At 42.1% G+C, this 23221-nt stretch overlaps 1 protein-coding gene across 1 annotated transcript in view; it reads right to left on the bottom strand.

The window, feature by feature from the left end:
- The window catches only part of bsna (bassoon presynaptic cytomatrix protein a), a gene marked incomplete at its 5' end in the record, with an annotated part of 128509 nt that overhangs the window by 69387 nt on the left and 35901 nt on the right, over positions 1 to 23221 (bottom strand). Inside the window, 2 exons of the mRNA XM_084014642.1 lie at positions 2909 to 4318; positions 4550 to 4774. Coding sequence (XP_083870768.1) covers positions 2909 to 4318; positions 4550 to 4774 — 1635 coding nt within the window. The remainder of the gene's footprint in view (positions 1 to 2908; positions 4319 to 4549; positions 4775 to 23221) is intronic.

Raw genomic sequence — 23221 nt, 5'->3', positions numbered from 1 at the left:
GACTAAAGGACAAAGAATAAATATTATTTGAAAAAAAAGGGAAGGAAAGAAGGACACAGCTGTAGGAGGCGGACATAGAGAAGCAGAGAGGACAGAAGCGACAGGATAAACTTCGTGACTTTTTACTTTTCTGTTTCCAAAAGACACTGCCTCCTCCTTACATATTTCATCTCGTCTGCTATTTATATTTAAAAAAAAAAAAAACCTTTGCTGAATTATTGATTAATCAAGCGAGCGCAACCCTCCGTGTTTCTCTATGGCACAGCGTTCAAACACTAACACTCATCTGCACCGCCTTGTCAAACACATTCATTTTTCAGTTAAGGCACAACGTTGTATTCTGTCACAGTGTATAAAAAATACTGAAGTAGACAAGTCCTCTGGCAAAAGGGTTTAGAACAGTCGCACATAAGCCCATTTTCATTCATTCACAAATTACATATATTTGTTTGTGCATTCAGTGGGATGACAAGCCGACATTGCCCTTTGCTAGAGCAAAAAAGTGTTCATGCTCTCTCAGTCGAACCTCCTCAGCAAAAACCTTTGACGTCACTTCCCCCACTTTTTTCCTACTGTTCTACTTACTGTGTGTGTGTGTGTGTGTGTGTGTGTGTGTCTTCCCTAAAGGCTGCACGTGATTCAGCTCTACATGTCTGGTTTCCCCTGAGCCTCTATCCATTTCTTTTTCCATCTGTTTCCATCTCACTTTAAATGTCTTTTTTTCATTAGTGTTTCTTCGAACTTCTCTTCGTCCATCTTAATTTCATTGCGACTTCCTCTTCATCGCTTTCTCAGACTTTTTTCTCTCAGACAATTGTCTATCCTTTCTTTTTCTTCTCCCCATTTCTTTTTCCTATGATTCTCTATTGATCCAGTCTCTTTCACGGTCCCCATCTTCTCCAGTTCTAATCAACGTTTTTTTTCCTAGCTTGACTAGATCTCACACCTTAGCAGTAGTTATAAAACACAACCGTCATCTTTTCGATAATGGTCATTATATTAATTTTTAATCCCTCTGACATTTCTCTCTCCCTCCTCTCTTGCTTCTTTCAATTTTCTCTTTTCTGTTTCATTCACTTCTTCTGCAGAGCTGCAGGCCTTAAGCCATATCACACACACACACACATACGCACACTCACACAAACCATACATACACTCTTTACATAATGTGTAAGTTTGTGTGTGTGTGAGAGAGAGAGAGAGAGAGAGAGAGAGAGAGAGAGAGAGAGAGAGAGAGAGAGAGAGAGAGAGAGAGAGAGAGAGAGAGAGAGAGAGAGAAAGAGCCACAGTTAATGGCATTGATTTCTCACGGTCTAAATAACATTTTGAACTATTTTTTGTATATCTATAACACTGTATATTCACATATATATATATAACACTGTATATTATCTCTAGGTCTATCTTCAGTGACCTGCATTACAGTACAGTACTATGAACAACCGTACTCCCCAGAGACCCTGAAGGCATCACGCTGCCTCAAAGTAAATACAACACGAGTCATTCTCCATCAGCTTGACTGACTGACTGATTTACATGCATCCTTGCCTCTTTCTATCTTCTCTTTCATCTGTTTTCTCCTGGATCTTCTTCTCTCTTATTCCCTTTCTGATTTCCTTTTCTTATTTGTCTTCTTTATTTCATTTGTTGTTGTTTCCCCTCTTCCTTCTTTTTTTTTTCCACCTCTAAACCTGCATCTGGATTAGTAAATGGGAGGTGGGGGAGCAGTCTGCCTTTGCACTCGTCTCATTGTGGCATGAGCAGAATCGCTTTGGAGGAAAGAGAGAAAGCATACTGAAGAGGAAGTCTGTGTTTTGTGATTCAACTTCTCTTGGAACCTTCATTGACTCTTATCCTTTGCCCTTTTTCCCTTGCTCGGTTTACAGTCTTTACCTGTATTTTTATCTCTTTCCCTCTTGTCTGCATTTTTCTAATATATCTCCTTTTTTTGCGCTCAGTATATTGGCCTTCATTATTCACTCTTCATCTTTCCTTCTTGTTCTTTCTTCACCCTCCTCTTATGGACCAAGTATCCATGAAAAAACACAACCTTGCTTTGCCTCTCTTGAAATGTACAAAGCTTCACACATTTAGCAGTTAGCTCGTGTAGTGCCTGGGCATCGGTATTGCTGCTGACGGTTAATGAGAAATACGAAGACAGACAGACAGAGAGAGACTCCTTCCGTTCTAGTTAGATGGACTGTTGGAGGCCATTATTCATTGATTTTGAAGTGACAAGAAATCCTTCTCATGTAAATGTTTGGTTGATTTGTTTGATTTGTTTCCCAATTTCAGCTGTCGCCATGACTATATGACCTTTATCGGCATGTTTTCTGAGATACAGCATGTTAGCATGTAGCATTCATATAGTGTTTAGGTCTACTGATTAGGAGAGCACTCTGTTTACCATTTATCATTGTCCATTGACCTGTCAGGGCATATGAAGTATTATTTCCAGAAGTATTATATAGCTGGCTCTTGTTTTTCAAGCTGGCGGTTGGGTCTTTGAAATGTGTGCTGGCGTTTTATAGTGGTATTGTTGTATTGGCAACAATGGTGCAAAAAACATGACTTAATCCTATCTCTATACCTCGCTGCCACTTAGGATTACAAAACATGAAAGCAGTAGGGCAATGCGGTGAAATTGGGCAATATAACTACTAAAACTGACAACACGTAAAAAACACTGAGAATTGCACAGTGAAACAGCAAGTTGTGTGCCCAGGCGGATTGTCACCTGTGTCAAATTTCGGTAAATCTTTAGTACATTTTTCATTCAATTTAACAAAATGTTAAATGATTTAATTTTCTGTGCATTTTTGTCCCCACAACATGGGAACATGCATGTATCTGTGCGAGAGACTTTGTGTGTACACTGAACTGCATGTATGTGTAAGGCTCCTCTTACCTCCACCAGATGCGGCGTGGGGTTGAAGCCACACAGGTTACACACTTGGCTGTGACACTGCGTACAGGTGTTGTAGTTGGGCGGGTCGGAGCAGCCGATGTTCAGTTCCGTTTTACAAAGAGGACAGTTCACTTTAGGCTTCACAGGCTCTGGAGCAGGCACCGGGGCCGCCACGGGCTCCTGATTCTGCGGTGCTCTTTGCAGATGAGCAGGTGTTTGCTGATGTGGTTGTCCTTGCGGCCCTTTTTGATGATGTGTGGGTGACTGGTGTTGCTGCATTCCTTGTTGATGGGGCGTGGTCTGCTGCTTCTGAGTTGGTGCATGCGGTCCACCCGTTTGGGGACCTCCCATTTGGCTGGGTGGATAAGGGCCTCCCATTTGGCTCTGCGTATGAAGACCACCCATTTGACTGGGTGGATAAGGGCCGCCCATTTGTCTCGGCACATGAGGACCCCCCATTTGGCTTGGCGTATGAGGACCCCCCATTTGGCTTGGCGTATGAGGACCCCCCATTTGGCTTGGCGCATGAGAGCCACCCATTTGAGTTGGAGCATGAGGGCCACCCATTTGAGTTGGAGCATGAGAGCCACCCATTTGAGTTGGAGCATGAGGGCCACCCATTTGAGTTGGAGCATGAGGGCCACCCATTTGAGTTGGAGCATGAGGGCCACCCATTTGAGTTGGAGCATGAGGGCCACCCGTACTAAATGGTTTGGTGCCAGGGGCCCCTTGTTGTTGCTGCCTGGTGTCAGGAGTTGCATTACTGAACACCACCTTGCCTCGTGCAGGGCTTGGCTGGGTGGAGGCAGTGGGTAGAGGGTCAACATTTATCAGGGTACTCGCCTGATTGAGCAGCGATGCCCCGAATCCAAACAGTTTGGTCAGGCCATCTTGGGCAGGAGGAGGGGCCTGACTCTGAGGTCTGTGGGCTGGGGAGGAGCCGGCGCTTCTGGTCTGGTCATGGTGTCGGGCCATAGACTGGTGCATCGGAGAGCCGCGACCCAAATCAGGTTGGGATGGAGCCTTGGCCAAGCCGGGGAGGGGCACAGCACCAGGGTGGGGAATCCGTGGACCTCCAGTCTGGTTGGGACCTCCAGTTAGGTTGGGACCTCCTATAGGACCCCCAACAGTTCCTGGAGCTCCGGGACCTCTCTGGGAGTAAGAGTCAGACCTCATACCCTGCTGAAAGGAGCCTGTCTGAGTCTGAGGGCCACCAGTGCCTTGGTGTCTTTGCAAGCCCGGGGATGTATGAGGTTGAGTCTGGGGCCCTGGCTTGGATGCAGGGTAAGACTGGGGCTGAGACTGGGGATACTGCTGGGACTGGGAGTATGGCTGGGACTGGGAGTATGGCTGGGACTGGGAGTGTGGCTGGGACTGGGAATATGGCTGGGACTGGGAATATGGCTGGGACTGGGGGTGTGGCTGGGACTGGGAGTATGGTTGGGACTGGGGGTGTGGCTGGGACTGGGAGTGTGGCTGGGACTGGGAGTGTGGCTGGGACTGGGAGTATGGCTGGGACTGGGAGTGTGGCTGGGACTGGGAGTGTGGCTGGGACTGGGAGTGTGGCTGGGACTGGGAGTGTGGCTGGGACTGGGAGTATGGCTGGGACTGGAAGTAGGGTTGACTCTGGCCGTGGGGCTGCTGCTGCTGCTGCTGCCGCTGGGTGGGCTGACTCTGTGCCAAAGGTTTGGGCTGTGGTGCTGCTGCTGGCTGAATTGGCTGAGGTGCGGGCTGCTGAGGCTGGGTGATGGGTTTGGCTTGGTGGGACGGGGAGTGAATCTGCTGTTGGCTCTTAGAGCGAGGTGTGGTCATATCAATGCCAAGGGCTCTCTGCATCTGACAATTCAGACACAGCCACTCCTGGACCTGCAGACAAAAAAACAAGACAGGTTTGACGTTATTTTAACCTTCCCCTGGGGAAAATCATGTTCATTTGTCTGATTGACAATATCACACACATATTCCGTACAAGCTTGTTGACCCTATCCTTTTTGTTTTTCCTTTTTTTTTTTTTTTTTTTGGTGCAATAACAAAACAGTAGTGTAGCTTTACAGATACGATGTGTGAAACATAAGTGAAATACTCGAGTACAGATGAACGGAAGACAGAAAACCAAACAACAGCAACAAAAAGAACAAAACAGACAAAATGAAACAAAGCAAAACAAAACAAGGTAGCAACTTAGTACATTTCTAGATGTACTATTTCTATACAAGAGAAACTGAATAACAAGCTTGTTGTTTCTAAATATCTATCGTAAGTGGAATATTTAATGACAAATCTGTCAAAATATCCTACATGTATTGTGCATAATTTTATACCTAATTTCCTGAATTTAGTGTGATGCATTGGGTATCTTTGAGATCTCCACTAAAATTTAAACTCTGAGTTTGAGCAATGCTTAGCAGCACAACATGTGTTTCCAACGACAGGGTCAGTGAGGTTGAAGAGGTTATGAGTGCTGTTTCCTTTACTGATGTAAGAAAAGCCAAAGCAATTGAAACAAAAGAAAAAGGGGACAATTAAGAGAATTTATGAAGATAGAGGATGGAACAGATATAAAACATCTGTATGATTTCATTGATTTTCCCTTTCAAAGCCGATTGCTATTGATTACTTTAAATATCATTGCTGTCTCAGACCCAGTGCCCCAATATCTCATCTAAACCACACAGACAATGTATTCATTCAGCCAACTTCAAAGCTGCAATGAGTGCATTTGGATGGCGACACATAGAACATGGTCCATCTCTCCTCCCATTTAAAACATGAAGTGCAGAGATAATAGTTGTAATCAACCAGAAATAGGGAGAGAGGGGTAAATCAACCACAAATTGACTGCAGCACTGAGTGATTGCTGGAACTGCCGAAACCGCAATCTGAGAAAAACAGCATTACATCTCTCACAGACACACAGACTTATAAATCCACACGGTAACATAGGTATGCACACGACACAAGCGAGACACAAGCGTAATACGTAATAAAAGACACGATCAAATGAAGTAAATATAAAACACTCCATAGCATCTAAAAATAAAAATAAAAACATCACCCCTCCTCCTCCTCTTCTCCATGTCTTCCTCTTTCCTTCTCTTCTTCCTCCAGATGAGAGCTGATACTCCCTTGTGTCCGAACCTTGCCTGGCTCTCTAATTTCTCCCGACTGCAAGAAACAGACAGCTCATCTCTGAACTGTGTCAACCTGCTCTCGTCCTGTGTGTCCTACTGTAGCTTTGCATCCGCCACAGCCACCAAGCTGCCATAAATAGAGCTCTTTTAGCTCCTCTGCAACCAGAGCAAAGCTAGTAAATCTGTGCACGTTTCAAGCTTTTCTCCCATCCCCTTTCCTTCCCATAATGCAATGCGCAAATGTACTGTATCACCCCGCCTGCTATCTACAGAACCACCCCCCACCCCCCTTCGGGTTTTTTTTTTTGGCTAAAGGACAAGTTGACTCCTTGAATTTGAGGAAATATGTGGAGAAAAAAAAATGTCTGCCCTAACTAAGCATTTCCTCCCACTATGCTGTCCCAGCCTGCTTGGCATTTTCTAGCCTGACAGCATTACTGATCCTGTGTTCTGTTAACTCAGCGGCTACAGCCACTGCTACAGCCTGACATCCTCCTTTTCCCCCTAACATATTCTCTTTGTAGCTGTCATTCCTCTCCTCTCTGCTTCTCTTCTTCTGTTTTTTTCTCTTCTTCACATCCGCCCCTACACTTTTCCTTTTTTCTTGTTTTCCGTCTTTACCCCCATTTTCCTGTTCTCTCTCTCGCTCTCTGATCAGATTGAAAATGTAGGTCTTGTTCCTTGAATAGCTGTAGCGGAAGGAGATTTGAAAGTATAATTTTGCTGTGCATGCTCCTCCCACGTTGTGCTGCCATAATTACATCTGATGAAGATGGCGAGAGAGAGAGAGATGAAGAGAGGTGGATAGGGAAAAAGAGAAGGGGGGAGGGGGGTTTAATGAGTCCCTGTCTATCCCTCTGCTTTATAGGCAACATCACAGGAGACACATGAATGAATGAGGGATGGAGAGATGGGAAAGAGCAGGGAGGAGATGGAGAGGGAGCGAACAGTGGAAGGAGAGGAGTCAGCAGTTTTTTAATCCAGGCAGCTCTTCAGCTCTCATCATGTCAAGCTTAATCAACAGCAGCACAGAATATCCACTTCTGCTTCGCTGTTTTAAAACCAGTGAATCCTTAACGCACTGGAGTCCTGTTGCAAACAAGTGAGAATTTGCATTGCTTGGGGTTTGTTTGAAGGGCCAGTTCATTAAATGACCTCAAGTGGCATCTGGCCACCCTCTGGTGATTACAATCTCTGATGTTTATGGTCCAATACAGTGGAAAATAATTTGTGTTTCTCACAGCATTGAAATAGTATATTGAGTGTTCAAAATTCAAAAGCAACTTGTCTTTGAAATCTGTCACCAGTTTTGATAGGGACTACTTCTTTAGTTTAAAACAGTAGTTCACATTGAGGTCTACTGTCTTGAGGTGGCAGCAGAAAGACATGAGTAAACTGAGTAAACCAAATGAGTAAACCAAAAAAAAACTAAATCATCTGCATGGTTGGATACCACCAGATTCTAAACTACAAGTCAGTGTACTATATAATAATTTCAGCTCTTTATGCTGCAGCCTGAACTGTTTGTTAGAAGAAATGTTTGGGTGTTTTGAAGTGGGGTTGTATGAAGTCCTTATCCATAGTCAGTGTATTATGTACAGGGGAGGAGGGTCAGCACCCTTTTGGGGAAACAGATCATGCAAATACTGCTGTGGATGGAGGCTGCATCTAAAAGAAAGGCTCACCCAAAATAATCAATCCAAATAAAATGTATGTGTGTACGCTACAGCTGGAATATTTTCACCGCTTTATCTTGCTGTCAGGTAGCTGATTGCGAAGGGGAGCTGAACTAAAAGTGAAACTTATCTACGCTCTCTTCAAAGTCACAATAGTCTACTGCCAAAAACAGTATATATAAGTATCACTTTCAATTCAGTTTCCCACTGGAAAAAATTGCTTTGCTTGAATGCAGTAACTCCTGTCTGTTTCTCCAAACTCAGGACCTGACTGACAACTGACAACTAGGTAATACACTGACTATAGATAAGTACCTCAACAGTCTTGACAATGCAATCTAATTATACAATCAGGTGATATAACGTGTGCACTCACACAGAGAAACAGCACAAACTCAGATCAGTAGACATTTCTCAGGTAAACTTTAATCAGGGAGTCCCACTGAGATGAAACATGTCTTTTTCAAGAGAGAGTTGGCCATGAAGCAGAATTTCGAACTTAAACTGTAACAAGTGCCTGTTAAAACAACGTCTAACCCAGGAGGGGAGTTCTTCAATCAAGTGAGTGGAGATGAAAGACATTTCAACTGCAAAGGCAAAGCTCCAAACCCCAAAAGTATAAATATATTATATTACAACCGTCTTTCATTTACTAGCTCACATCTTTAACATTAACTGTTTATATATATATATATATATATATATATATATATATATATATATATATATATATATATATATATATATATATATATATAAAATTGGGCCACATTTGACTAATTTGTGTGCATGATATATAATTTGTTACCTCAATTTAATTCAATCGTTTCCACCATTTTTATTAATTTGCAAGATACTAATTTGTGTGTATGAGTTATAATTCATGGCCTCAATTTAATGAAATCGTTCCCACTTGATTAACTTGTGGGCACGAATGAAATAATTTAATAAGCCCCAGTGCACAAGGCCGAGTCATTCATTCCAGCCGCGACCTGCTTGCACTTGTCCGTGGTTGTATAGCTAAGGATAGACTCTTTAATTAAGCTTTACTTTAGCTTGGGGATGTGTAATCAAGACATGTTGACAACACATGCTTTGTGAAGGATTATTGTTAGTTAAAGGCATTTATTGAAGTTTCCCATACACACTCTATAGATGGGGTCCACACAATCTACCCGAAAGATTCAACTCAGCAGTTCATAAGATGGTAGCGCGATGTGGGAGGATCCCCTGATTGGACATCTCCTAAGAACCGGCTATATTTAATCTGTGGTGGTGCACCACGACCAGGTCTAGGTTGGCTTAGAAAGGCCCGGGGTGAAGGTGGCAAGTGGCTTTAGCCGTGAGCTTCAGCTACCCTTTCCAGGACCGCACCGGTTCTGGGGAGAATGGACATAGTGTTCACTGTGCCTTCTCTCGTGGCGGGGAGGGACTGCAGGACTGTGATGTCGGTGACCTACCCCACCCATCTTGAAACATGGATCCTTTTGCGTTTTCTATGTTTTGTGGGTGTAACTTTTTGTGGGTGTCACCACCATTCATATCTATACAAGGTAATCAGTGGACAGTATGTAGGCTACTTTATGCTTTAGGAGAAATGTCTGTCTGTTCTGCTGGCTCTATGTGTGTTTATAAATTAATTACATATTTTTTCTCTATATGGCTTCTTAGAAAGACACATTTACTCTGTCCTAAAGGCAGCAGACGAAGACCGACCAAACAAAGACAGCCAATTTAAAAGATTTCATAAACTGCCCATTGTTTGAATTTCTGCAGTGTTATATCTACTGGCTTTAACAGATACGCACAGTGGAGAGCAAAACAATCAAATGAACTTAATCATTACTACAGTGTCTGTCAGAAAAGTGTGTGTGTGTGAGACACTTAGACCATATCATTCAGCTCCAGGAGTGGAAGTTGCACAGAGCAGAGTTCACTGTGACTCTAATCTAATTTGTCATTAATTAGCCTGGAGACACCGAGAGAGGAGCAGAGAGGAGGTGGGAAGCCTGAATGCTGAGATCCAATCAAAGAATTAAAACAGCATTAGGAGAAAATCTATGAGGGTTACGGGTTTTTTTTTGGCTACCCTCTACTAATTAATACAATAAGTAATAGAACATAAACTGAGCAAATTTGTAGTCCAGTAGGGAGTAGGTTGGCATGGATGAGTGGCCAAATGAACACAGGACTTTCACTCTGGAAACTGCTTTTCATGTCCCAAATGACTTATTCAAATGTGTCTGTAACCTAAATAATGTAATGTACATATTTATTTTAAGTCAAACCTTGATGCCTAACTTAATCTAGCCAAGTCGTTTTATTTGCCTAAATATAACAAAGTAATTTTATTGCATTTTTTCTTTTGTTTGCATCAATCTACATTGATAACCATGTGTTTAAAACTGTAACTGTAATTTGTAGAAGACGAAGGGTTGGTGGTCCAAAATATTTGTTGCTAATACAAACAGCAAGCATAGACTCATCTTTACACTTTCTATTTTGCTTGGGGGCATTATCTCACACATGCACACTCACTGTCACGCTGTAGTCGCTACACACACGCACAAACACAACCACACTAACCTTTGAAGAGAGGCCACCGTTTCGTAGTCAGGTGACAGAAAAAAAAAGTCAATGACAGTAGCTATTTCCTGTGTTGTTCCACACAAAGGGTGACATGGATACAAACCAAGTCACACTCAAAACACACACACACACACACACAGACACACACACACACTGCTAGCACAATAAAAACATTTTCTTTTTGCCAACAAGTGTATCAGTGTACTTATTTTTGGTATGGTTTGTGCAAAAACCATACCTGGGACGGACCTCACTAATTTTGAAACCCTGGCTACGGCCCTGATGGTATATTCCCACTTTCCTGTCTGGTCATGTCTTTTCTATGTGTTTTTTGTGTGCGTCTTGTGCTTTGTACCGGTTGTGGTTTATTTTGCTGCATAACTGTTTTACACAATGTGTGCAGTGACGGCGCGGTTGGGGCAAGCAGGGTCTCAAGACCCTCCTGTCAAAGGCTGCGCCCCCCCTTTTGCCCCCCCTCCCCTCGAAATATTTATGGATTAAAAATTATAACAAATATAGATGATATATATGTAGATATATATATATATATATATGTAGTGTATCAGCACGGCCATGGGAACAGTACATCTATTATAGTGTTATTTGTTGGTGTCAGAATTCACGAGCACCTCCTATAAACAATCAGACCCCCTCATTGCCCACCCAATAATAATTTTCTGGTGCCGCCGCTGAATGTGTGATTAATTGGTGGGCTGGATCCCTGTGAAGTCCTTTGAGACTTACTGTACTCGTGATGAATGGCAACGGAAAGATACTTGCCTTAATGCTCTTTGCTGCAGACTCGCTGAGAGATGTGAATTACAAATTAAACGTCACGTGCTTTGATAAATTAACCGTATATAAACCTGTGTTGAATCACAAACAGAAGAACTAGTGTTGACTGCGACATGATATTTGAATATAATACTGTTACTAAAGGCAAAAAGATGAAAATTCCATTCCAAGATGGAACCATATGGCGGCCATCTTACCTGGGTGTTTAAATTACACCCAGCTAAGATGGCCACCATTTGTTCCATCCTGGAATTACTTATATTTCCTCACTATATAAGCAATCTCAGGACACCCCTAAGCAAAGCAGACATTCCTAGCAGACCAGGCCAGCCAGGAGCCAGCAGAGCAGAACAGACAAAAGTCGAGAGATCCTCAGAAAATTCAACAGCGACGACGAAAAATGAAGACATTCGCTGAATTGATGAAGAAGATCGAAAAGCTCAAAAAGGAAAACTATAACACAAAACATGAGTGCAATGGGATGCATTTACTGCTGGACGCGGAGCGCAAGGAGCACAACAAATATAAGGCTGGTATGGAGAAAGTACTCGAGGACTGTAAGGAAGCAGCCAGACAAGGCATCAGGAACATGGACAAAGTCAGACTCCAGAAGGAGAATATTCTCGCTGGACAATGCTTAAAGATGCATGATAAGTGCAATGCTATGAAAGCACAGACTGAACAAGCTGAGATGATGGTGGCAGAGGAGCAAGAAAAAGTAGCAGAATGTAGGGGTACCATGGTTCTCAAGGACAACTGGAACAAAAGGTTAAGGCTGAAGCTACTCCAAGACCACTCAAAAGTTTGTAAGGACCTCTGTAAAACAAGATTGCGACATGCGGAGACCCTGCAGAAGGTTGAAGAGTGCACTAAGCTGGTGGCTCAATTAAGGCAGACAATCGAAGAAAACAACATATATTTAAATAACAACAATATATTGATTGAATGCCAGAAACAGGAAATCACAGACTTGAAGGACTTACGAAAAGCTCTACCTGACGAAAGGGAAATGGAAAAGGAAAAGGAAAGGGAAAGAGAAAGGGAACATACCCTTCTTCTCCAGGGCAAAATAACAGAAAATGTTGGCAACATCAAGAGGCTTCAGGATGAGGGAAGTGAGCTTCAGGAGAGGTTAAACAACAAAGAGGATCAGCTGATGGAGTCAAGAGAGCTGACTGAAAAACTTGAGATCGAACTGCAGACCTCTCAGGCAGATAAGGTGAGCCTGGAGCAGGCTCACATTGAGGAGGTGTCTAGATTAAAGGAGACAATCCACAACTTCATCGAAAACCAGAGGGAGAAGATCGCTGACTTGAAGGAAGCACAGAAAGCTTTGCTTCAACAAATGAAGCAAGACCAAATTCTCACCTGCAAAAATGTAGAAGAATTGGGCAAAAACATGGCTTTGAAGGAAAGTGATAAAGATGAGATTTTGGAGCTGACTGAAGCCAAGAATAAGCTGGAAGTAGAACTTCACAAAGTCACAAAAGCCTCTCTGAAACGCAAAGTTGCCCCAAAGGTTGAAAAGGAAACACCTCCTACCCATCGAACAAATTATGACATGTTCCAAGCCAAGACCACCGTTCGCGGTACACAATGCACTCTTCATGAAAGGCCCGTCAGTCGCACATCGCTTTCAGAAGAATATGGGAAAAGAGCAAACAAAGAAGATGGAAACACCAGTACCCGAAACATGTAAGATGTTCTTAACTGGGAACGAATATATAAAGAAAAAGACTGCAATAAAGCATATGATGAATTCTTAAAAATGTTTTGTGTATTCTAAATTAAAATTGTCCAATCAAACAATATAGAAAAAAACAAAATCATAAAGATAATCAGTGGATCACAAAGGGGCTTCAAAACGCTTGTAAAAAGAAAAATACAATATATCGAGAATTTCTAAAACATCGAACAACAGAAGCTAAAGGGCGTTTACATACACGCGGATGTGATGGTTAGTTTCGCTAGAGGGCGCTGACAAACACGCGGATGTGATGGGTCGTTTCGCTAGAGGGCGCTGACAAACACGCGGACGTGATGGGTCGTTTCGCTCAGGACGTACACATACAATTATGTTTTTATATTTATTTTATTTGCTCCCAAGTCCGTTTTACACCGCCGGGATTGCATAGAGACTGGAAACAAGGGGTCCTATATGGCTGATACTTTTTGTATGGGTTTAAAACTTTTAATTCATGACATGCTAATAAGTTAACTTTATAGGTGTTCCAAATGTCAATTCTTTAAAAATAAAAAAATAAGATAAACCAAAATAATAACTTAAATCATGATTTAGTGATTCCCTCTATAAATATCATAAATAAAACTTGTACAATGCGACTGTATTTTTGCCAGTCATTAGTTTTGGCCAATTAACAGGCCAGACCTGAATGTAAGAAGTATTTAATTTCAGCCAAGTTTTATCAATACTTTTCTTGAGGCCAAGTAGCATAATTAATACATTAAAATTCATTAAAGCCGTTGGACTCAACCTGTCTGGGTTAGTGAACAGGTTGATGTGGAGCAAAGGGAATTTTAAAGGTTATACAACTCAGAAATTGCCAGAATGTATGATTTAAAGTGAAACAGCATTTCCATGTTAATGCACATTATGCTTTTATGCATTATGCATCAGCGCCATATAACAGTGAGTCCTCCTGTAATTTGACCACCTCGGTGTCATAAAGAGGCTTATAGTCTCACCAATACTAAACATTCACGTACTTCAAGCTGCAGGTGAAATCGATATTGTATACTCTATCTGTAGGGTATACTACACTGTTGCCCAAGAAAAGCCCTCAAACAAATGGGTGCCTGCTTCAACATTTCTTCTCATTGATTTCATATGAAAATGTTTGTTTTGATTAATAGGGAAATATCTTTATATAAAAGCAACACAAAGTGAACCAATACAGTAAAACAAGAGAGGCAGATGTGAGGAACGACATGACAACTTGGAGTCAAGCCAAGGTCCATTACTCATTTACGTTCATATTGGATCATTTTGCACCTGCCAATGGAGTGGCTAAGTCACACATCATTTTATCCATGTCTACCCCCCATATTGGGTCATACTTTCACAAGAAAACATTTTTAAGGCAAAACTAAAACTGCATGAGGTTGTATTTCTTGTTTTCAATTCAGTTGGAGTTATAAACACCTATGACACTAAGCAGCATACACGTACACCACTTCGCAAGTGCCAAACTAAAAAAATGAAATGAAGCATGACTTCTAAGTTCAAGCTGGTCTTTGTGACAACATCAGCCAAATGGTTTCTATCAACACCAGCTCTAGAAAACAGTAGGGGACTGAAACAGCACAGTAGGAGTACAACAGCTGCTTCTAAACATTGCAGTTTTAATGGAAGAAATGAACTATGAAGAAACAGTGAGAGGTCCATTGTAGAAATAAAAGTACAAACTGCAAGTGCCTTTATTGCATCAAAGTGAGGTTGAATTAACTTGCCATGAGCTGTAATTGGCTCAGAGTGTCTGGAAATCTTACACGTAATGTAAAGTAATTGAAGCCCACCGCAGGCATTAGACGAGGACTGTGGTTTGGTGTTGTGGCCTGGCCTGAGCAGCTCACTTCCATCATGGGAAAAGTCTGCACACACACATTAACTCATAGACTGTATACACACATAATACCCACATCTGATGCGTTCGACCGCCTCACATGCTCCTGCAGAATCCATATGCACCTCTACACAGGGACATTTACAGCTTTTAATAGACCTGTCTATCAACATGGTGTGCAGCTTTTCAGTGCAAAGTGGAAAAGTGAAGGAGGGAGAGGAGGACAAACACACAAGAGTAGGAGGGTTTGTGGGAACGAAGATGAGGACAAGACAGATGTAGAGAAACCGAGACATCAAGAGAGGAGAGGAGAACGGGTGCTTTTGAGGTTGAGTTGAGTTTATTTATGGAGCAATTCAGTGCACAAGGTTACACAGTTGTTGTTTTTTTAAACAACAAAAAAAACAATATGAACCAAGGAGAATGGAGGCATGAGAACATAAAAAGGAATTCTGAATTACTTGAAAGCTACAAATACTGGTCTTACTAAGCCTGATAAACAAACTGAATTCCTCCTTTTCGCTTCTCTTCATTTATTCAGCCTGACATTGTGACATCAAGTCAGCAGATTGCTTTTACGGATGTGAGAGGAGAGTACAGAAGCAGAGACAAAACTCTGGTGCCTTTTGACAACTACCACTAGATGGCCTTGCAGTAGGGCTGCTGCCATTTTGGACCGAAAATGCCAATAAATCTGTGGCCATGGATGTATAAAGAGATGTCAGTAAATCAGATAATTTAAAAAATGTTTTAAAAAGTACTAATAGCTAAGAAAGAGATTTTTTTCTCTGTATAATAGAAGTGTATCAGACTTACAAGTCTGTGGCACACCGCACGCTCATATGACATATCCGGTACTGCTGACTTCTAGCGAGCTGTACGGTGCTGTAATAATGGAATTATTGGCTGTAGCACATCACTTTTATTAATGTTTAATACATGGGCTGTATGATGTAAAGTCTGTGCTGTGGTGGATATATAAACATCTTTGTTCCCTAACAACCATCTATCGGCCAGTAGCTAGTAGCACAACATAAAATCAATTTGACGTAGTTTTATTATTTGTAGGTTATTTACAAACGAATCAGGGAAGCAGGTTGCGATTGATGTTTTGATTTCCATTGTGGAGATTTCGATGAAAGAGATCTTTAGGAAACCTATGAGGAAGCAAAATAATTTTGTTTTGGATTCAAGTAAATAGATCAGGATCAAGCAGAAATGTATGAATGAACACACAGAAGTCTTAACATGCAGCAGCAGTCAATTTACTGAGCACATCCTGATAGTTTATATAGTATATGAGGAAGGCCGATATGAAATGCAACATTAGTGGGTCTGCAGAGGGCACACGCTGTATGTTTCACATTTATCTTTACTGTCAGTCACTGAGTGGAGGCTCTTATGCAGAGTGACTCCAGTGAGTGAACAGTTTGTCTGGCTGCTCACAGTCATGGCAGCAGACTAATGTACTGATCAATATTCCACACAGAGAGAGGACGTTCCAGGAAGTATTCCCATGATGAAGCACTGAGATTCTTCAGCTTATTATGGAAACACTCGCCAAAACTCACACACACACACACACACACAGGTTTATTGCTTCTAGATACTTGTGAGGACATCCGTTGACTTAATGAAACCTCCAGCCCTCAACCATGGACATAACCATGGCAACTACATGCCTACACTACCCATAATCTAATTGCAACCTTAAAAAAGCCGCTTTGAAGAAGTAAGTGTCCTCAATTTCCCAAGATTTAAAACTAATCCTCAGAGAGCTAGAACATACACAAACACACTCGTCTACGCACATCACATTAGAGTGAATTTTACCCAAATTTTATCCAATAAAATGGGCACATTGAACATTGGAAGTAGGGACGGGACAATATAGAATTTCAGAGCTCATTGCAATTATTATTATTATTGATGGATGGATGGATGGATGGATGGATGTTTTAAAAAAATTATTCAAATCAATGATGGCTGAATGCCATTTGGTTGCTTCGTTTTCAGGGTCCTGGTATTGTTCACGCTGGCTCACGCTGTCACACTGTCATGGCTTACTGAATAAAATGGAGCCATTGTTTATGTCGACACCACTTGCTGTAATTATGACTTATAAAGATTTATGCTTGCTTTAGAAAGGCAGTTAACCTGCCTTTCGGAACCTACAATAAGATTGATGGCATCAAAATAAGGGAGGGCTGTGTAAGTCTTTGTTTGACAGATTGAGGACAATTTGACAAAATAGATGCTGAAGATCTTAATGATAATTAATTATATATTTTTTTTACAGAAACCTACAGTAACGGTTCCAAAGGCCCATTCACATTTTCATGTCAGCCACCATAGTTCTCCTACACACTTAGCACATGAAAGGAGATACACTTGATTGCAATCTGCAACCTCACCACTAGATGCTGCCAAACGTTACACACTGCCCCTTTAACACAAGTGAAAACATAATGAAACTGATACGCAGCATTTTGAAAATGTTTAATTTATTTAAAAAAAAGGTTTACTTTGTAGACTTTGTTAATTTGTGTGTTGTCCTTTACAGTCTGATCACACTGTTCAATTACAAGTGAACCAGGGCCTGAGGGTCATTCTGCTACCATAAACAAACATTGTCTCCCCAATATTTCATATATATATATATATATTTCATATATGTGTAGCGGTAGGGATAGTATAGTACTGCATTCACATTTAGATGACTTTCAAAGGGTACTTTGTCTCTTAGCCATGGTATTCCAGGTTCCAGGTATCCAGCTTGCTTATGCTCTTTAATCTCAGGTCAGCTGCCCGTTAAGTCTATCTGCTGTTCTTGGGGCTTGGAACCCAATCTGGGGGTGGGGTTCCAGTAGCCCATTTCTCATCAGGTTGCCCTGGTTCCACAACATCTGTCACAGACCTAGTTGACCTGGGCGACTTCCAAGCCATTATGACCCTTGTATTGGTTTCACTCATGCCTGAGGGAGGCAGATAGCATCAAGGGTCTTGCCTAAGGGCTGAACAAAATCTAATTCCAGTTCCTGAAAGTTTATCCACACTTCTCTGGTTTTCATAACACAAAGGAAATGAACCACCTCGGTGGATTTCATCTTGAGGTCATTTTGGTGTACTCTGTTGCCAAACAGGAGGAAATGGTGGCTATAACATGTCAACATCCATGTTATTAGAGCTCCAAAACCTCATCTCCTCATGTTTTCCTAAACCTTCAATCATATACATCACCTTTACACTATAACATCACCTTTTAAAAGCCTGGATACTTATTTTAGACGTGTAGTACATGCATGTCTGAGCCTCACTAACTAAAGGTGTAAATCATCCATAGTTGGATTAAACATCTAAAGCATGCTTTACTTTTATGCATTGTTTTTTCATTTCCTCTATCCATCTAATACAAACCACTGAACAGAGTCGTGTCTGAACCCTGAAATATAACAACTAAATACACAGAGAGATACTCCTCCTTCATTCAAGACCTAATAGCACCTCAGCTGACAGTTCATTCTCTGCCTTATCCTGATGAATGTACAACACACACACACACACAAACACACACACAGAGGTCTATCGCACCATGATTACCATCAGCGAGCTCCTGGCCAAGAGAAAGTCATAAAACACACTCACCTCTCAGTTCTGAGGCTGCACACACACACGCACGCACGCACACACACACACGCGCACACACACACACACACACACACAGTCCAACATCCGTTCCAATTTCATAAATCCTGTTGCTATCACGCCATCTCAGTCCACACTGCTGCTGCCGCCGCCACAGTCTAGCACATAAACACACCCCCGTGCCCATCCTCAGTGTCATCTCAACACATACACACACACACACACACACACACCACCTGTGCCATTCATCCACTGCCTCCCTTCACTGAATAACCCTAACTGGTCGATTGTATTGACCACTATCACACTATAATGCATGTTTCTTAATTAAAATCTGCCTCAGCACTTTCAGCCCGATCCAATATGGTCAAAGCCTCTGTGTGAACTCTGTGTGAGGAGGTATCCGTCTATGTGTGTGTGTGTGTGTGTGTGTGTGTGTGTGTGTGTGTGTGTGTGTGTGTGTGTGTGTGTGTGTGTTTGATTAAAAGCCTGGGTCTATGCCTGTGCTGTTACATCAATAGCAGATTTGAGTCAGACAGAAAAACAATACAAATGAGGGAGAGCAGTGGATGGATGGATGGATGGATGGTTGGATGCATTTTTGACTGCCTGAAGTCACAGAAAAAATCTTTATAAATATATGTTATATAAATACAAGTTTATTGTTATCATTACTACTACTACTACTACTACTACAACTACTCTGTCAGTCCAACTGAAATCACATTTAGTTACAGTAACATTTTGTCTTCAAAAGTTATGTCAACATGTTTTTAGAAGTATTGTAACTAGTTTAAATGATTAAATAGGAATGAAAAAAAGGTCTTTGGGGAAATATCAGAAATGCTTCTTATTGTCTCAGCTGGCTGGAGAGGCGTGTCTATGTTTGATTGACAGCTGCTGACAGGCTGGCAGGCTGCCGGTGTCACACCGTAGTGAAGGAGAGAAGGACTACACAAATCTGCGCTGTAGCCGACGTGTGATGGGCAGACAGCGTGTTGTTAGTGGTACTGAAGATGAAGGACCTGTAGTGCACTTTCCCCCAGTGAGTTTGTTTGCTTGTTACACAAGCAAAGGTGCAAGGATGAAATTTCAATGAAATAATGCAAAACCAGGGGGAACAATCACAAAATAAAAAATTCAGAATCCAATTTTTTTTTCTCAAATAACAACATACAGGATAGGTGATCCTATCATCTAATGTGCCGACTGGCCAAATGTATGAATGAAAAAGTGGTTGGGAATAAACAGGGGTTTTGCAGATTGATTATTATTCATTGTGGCCCGTTGTGGTTTGCAGATCTGCACTGCTACTCCTGAAAAGCACTTGAAAGAATCTAAAGAATGATTTTGAGGCATTCATCACTGTGGCCATGCATATCTCCTCTGTAGACAAAGTTGGGTGTGTTGGAGGAAGATTAAAAGGAAAGTGAAAAGTTAGACACGTTTAAGTTTTTTAGAATTTTCTCCAAGGGGAAGAGTGACCTGCCGACAGAGTTTGATTAATTGATTTAACATTTTAATTTCCTGCTTTGATTTGTCTTTTTTTATTATCTTGGACTCCTTCGATGACTTGAACAACCCCACGAGGCAGACACGATATCGAATACATTGCACCAAAGGGTGTCTGGAATCTTCAAGAGGAGGACGCCGATAAGACATCCACCACCCAGGAAGCTGACCAGACAGCACAGACCTATTTGCAGAGTTAGAATGAGTCGTATCACCTCCACCTCAAACAGTCTTATCACGCAGGGACAGCACCCAGTCAACCTTTTAAAAACCTCCTATGTCCAGTCCATCAACCACCGCTCTCCCTCCTCCTCCCCTCTCCTCCCCTTCGGTGAGTGCTCCTGCGATAGGGTTGGACATCAGTGGCGTCTGCACGTGTCCGAGTTCGTTTCGGTGGGGGAGGATGATCAAAAGTGTGTGGACATGTTTGTGAGAGATCAGTGGCGGAGCGGAGTGGTCTGCAGCTGTGTCCTCAAACGACTTCTCTCAGCTGGTAGGTGGTTGACTGACATGATATGACAAGACTGTCCTTCCCAAAAAAAACGACAGCATCAGTTGTCTCGGCAAATGCCCCAACAGAGCATCTGTTTATGTCAAAGCAACAAAGCCTATAGGGACTATAGGACGTATGACTCAACATGACGGGACTTTAACACAGGAGACCAGTGTTCTTCCCCCTATTTCCAACAAACAGTCAACATTATTTTTTTCTTAAGCATGACCATGACCGTTCCCTAACCTATACCCTGTGGTTATCATCATAACCATGATAATGAAGGTCCCCTAACCTTAACGAAGTAGTCATTTCAAACCCAAACCACGATCTCTTACAAACCCTAACCAAGTTGTTTGTGCCTAAACTTGAACATGCTTTAACCATAATGTGTAACCACATCATTAAAGTTTAATGATACCGTTTAATGATGTGTAACGGCTTTGAAAGGCAGTGACAAATGACTGTGTTCTGCCGATAGCGGGATCAGATCAGAAGAAACGCATCGATGAGTCGCTCTAAAGGGGAACACGATTTGTTGAAAACAAACCTACAGACAATAATGACAACACCAAGAGGGGAATTAAAGCGACATGCTTGTGGACATAGACACCAAATATTTCACATTTCTTTGTAAGAAGACAAGTTCTTTCGAATAATTACAGACACATGGAAAAATATGTGTTGCATTAACACCGAATCTAGTGACTCTAGCTAATGTGAAATTGTCACATATCCCTTCTCGACATTTCTTTTTTTTCCCCAGTTAGTTTTTCGTAGCGGAGGTGCTGTCTGTCCGTCTGTCCGTCCATGCAGGCATCTGTGAGTGCCAGCAGAAGCCATTAATCATTTAGGGCAACTCATTATAAATTCCTGCGCCTGAACTGCTGGGCTTGCAGCTGCACTCTCTGTAAGTTTGTGTGTGTGTGCGCATGCATGTGCAAATACGTGCAATGTGTGTCAATGTAAGCTAACTCAAGTGTCCATGTGTCTGGATGTATGCATGTTTATTTAACTGTGCATGTGTGTGTGTGCGTGTGTGTGTGTGTGTGCACATGAGTGTCCAGGTGTGTTCGTCTTGCCTCGAGCCTCTCTGCTGCTCTGCTCTCATGGTTAATGCATGTTGAGAGAGAATCCTCGTCCCTCTGGTTTTCTCCCCTTCTTCCTCCCCCGTACCACCCGACTTCCCCGGAATAGGCCTGATCCTCACCGTACATGCAAAAAGATAACTCCCATTCCTCCCCCATTTCTGCTGCACACCTCGGAAGATGAGTCAGAAAAGCACAGAGAGAGAAAGGGGGAGATAAGGTGAGAGAGAAGGGCAGGAAGATAAGACGTGGTGAAAAAGAGGTTGGAGGGAGTGATAAGGAGACATGAGGGCATATATTAAAGGTAAGGTGAGGTAGTTAAAGGAGGTACAGCAAAGGGGAGGAGAGCCTCCGATTAAAAAGATGGGAGAGAAATTCTCTGACATCTAAGAATTATAATGAAAAACACGGTTTGTTGGAATGACTGTCTGAGTTATTCAAAAATATATACCTCCCTGAGTGTTTAAAATCTCACGCTGTGACATATTTCACCATGATTTTACTTGTACTGCAAGAAAACAAAACATGACTGTAGAGTCCAGTCAGGTTTTGTTTTCTTACAATGAGAACAGGTTTTGTTTTCTTGCTCTATTTCTGTCTCTCCAGTAGCTTCCTCTGCCAAGCAGGCTGGGCTTTAACCAGTGCCAGGTCAGAGAGGCAGAACAGGCACACACACACACACACACAGGCACACACACACACACACACACACACGGCAGCTATCACTATGATACTTCTGCTGGGCTAAATTAGGAGATAATCCAGAATTGGCCGTACGGAGACACACACACCAACACCTTTTTCATAAGCCATTTCTGCTATTTAGCGGGAAATTTATTCCACTCCAACAAAGAGGCACACCCATTACTTCAATGTTTTCCCTCACTGACACTTAATATACATCAGCAGAAGACTAAACACTGTTAGCTCTTTCAGTGCTGTTGTTGTTGTAGTTGTTGTTTAGGTTGTTACCTCCAGAAAACCTCTATATTCACAGTTTCCAGTCTTTTCATTAATCTTTTTTCAAGACAAAATTACAACATAGGTAAACTTAGTTTCTAGTTTTTCTAACACAACACAACTACGTGGTTAGAGTCGAATTAAAGTAAGGACATTATTTAACAAAAGTGAGGTCAAATGAGTCGATGTTGACTTGGTTTAACACAGGACAGAATCAGCAAGGCAAGGCAAGGAAGAAAATACACTGAAAAGAGACTGTAGGTAAATTTAGTTTGTTGTTGAGTTATAGTTACGCCTGATGCACGCATGTTTGGTTCTGTGTTGGAGTGTGCAGCACGTGTCCCTTGGCGACCCTCTTAACGCTGTTGCCATCACAGTCACTCCCAGCGGATTTCTCCACCTTGATGTCCCAACATGCCCGCAGAGCTTCACACGGAAAAATACAGCAAAACTCGCAATCTCAACATGCACACACGTTAAAAGATACAGTGACCTCCACCATGGATCACCTGGTTTCCTTGGCAACAGTCGAGTTCGCCTGCCAAGGTGTGGGAACTATTACCGGCCAGGAGTAAGACAAGCAAGGGGAAAGGTGTCGGAGAGGAATAGCATGAAGAAAAATAAGAGGAAATAACATAGCCCAAAACAAGGGTGAGAGCTCAGAATGAGGTTGAGAAGAACAAAGGGAAAATAGAAGAATGTCAAGTGGAGTGGAGACTTAAAAAGAAAGTGTACTCCTGTGTGGTTAATTCGAAAGAACAGGGCAGCAACACAGGAAGGGTTAGAGGTGTTATTCCTAACGGGGCCACTCATAGTCAGAAAGAGTCTGGTAAAGGTGAA

The sequence above is a fragment of the Eutrigla gurnardus genome, assembly GCF_963514095.1.
Source record: "Eutrigla gurnardus genome assembly, chromosome: 8".
Taxonomy (NCBI): Eukaryota; Metazoa; Chordata; class Actinopteri; order Perciformes; family Triglidae; genus Eutrigla; species Eutrigla gurnardus.
Note: the sequence above shows the minus strand (reverse complement) of the source record. Positions and strands in the feature narration are given on the sequence as shown.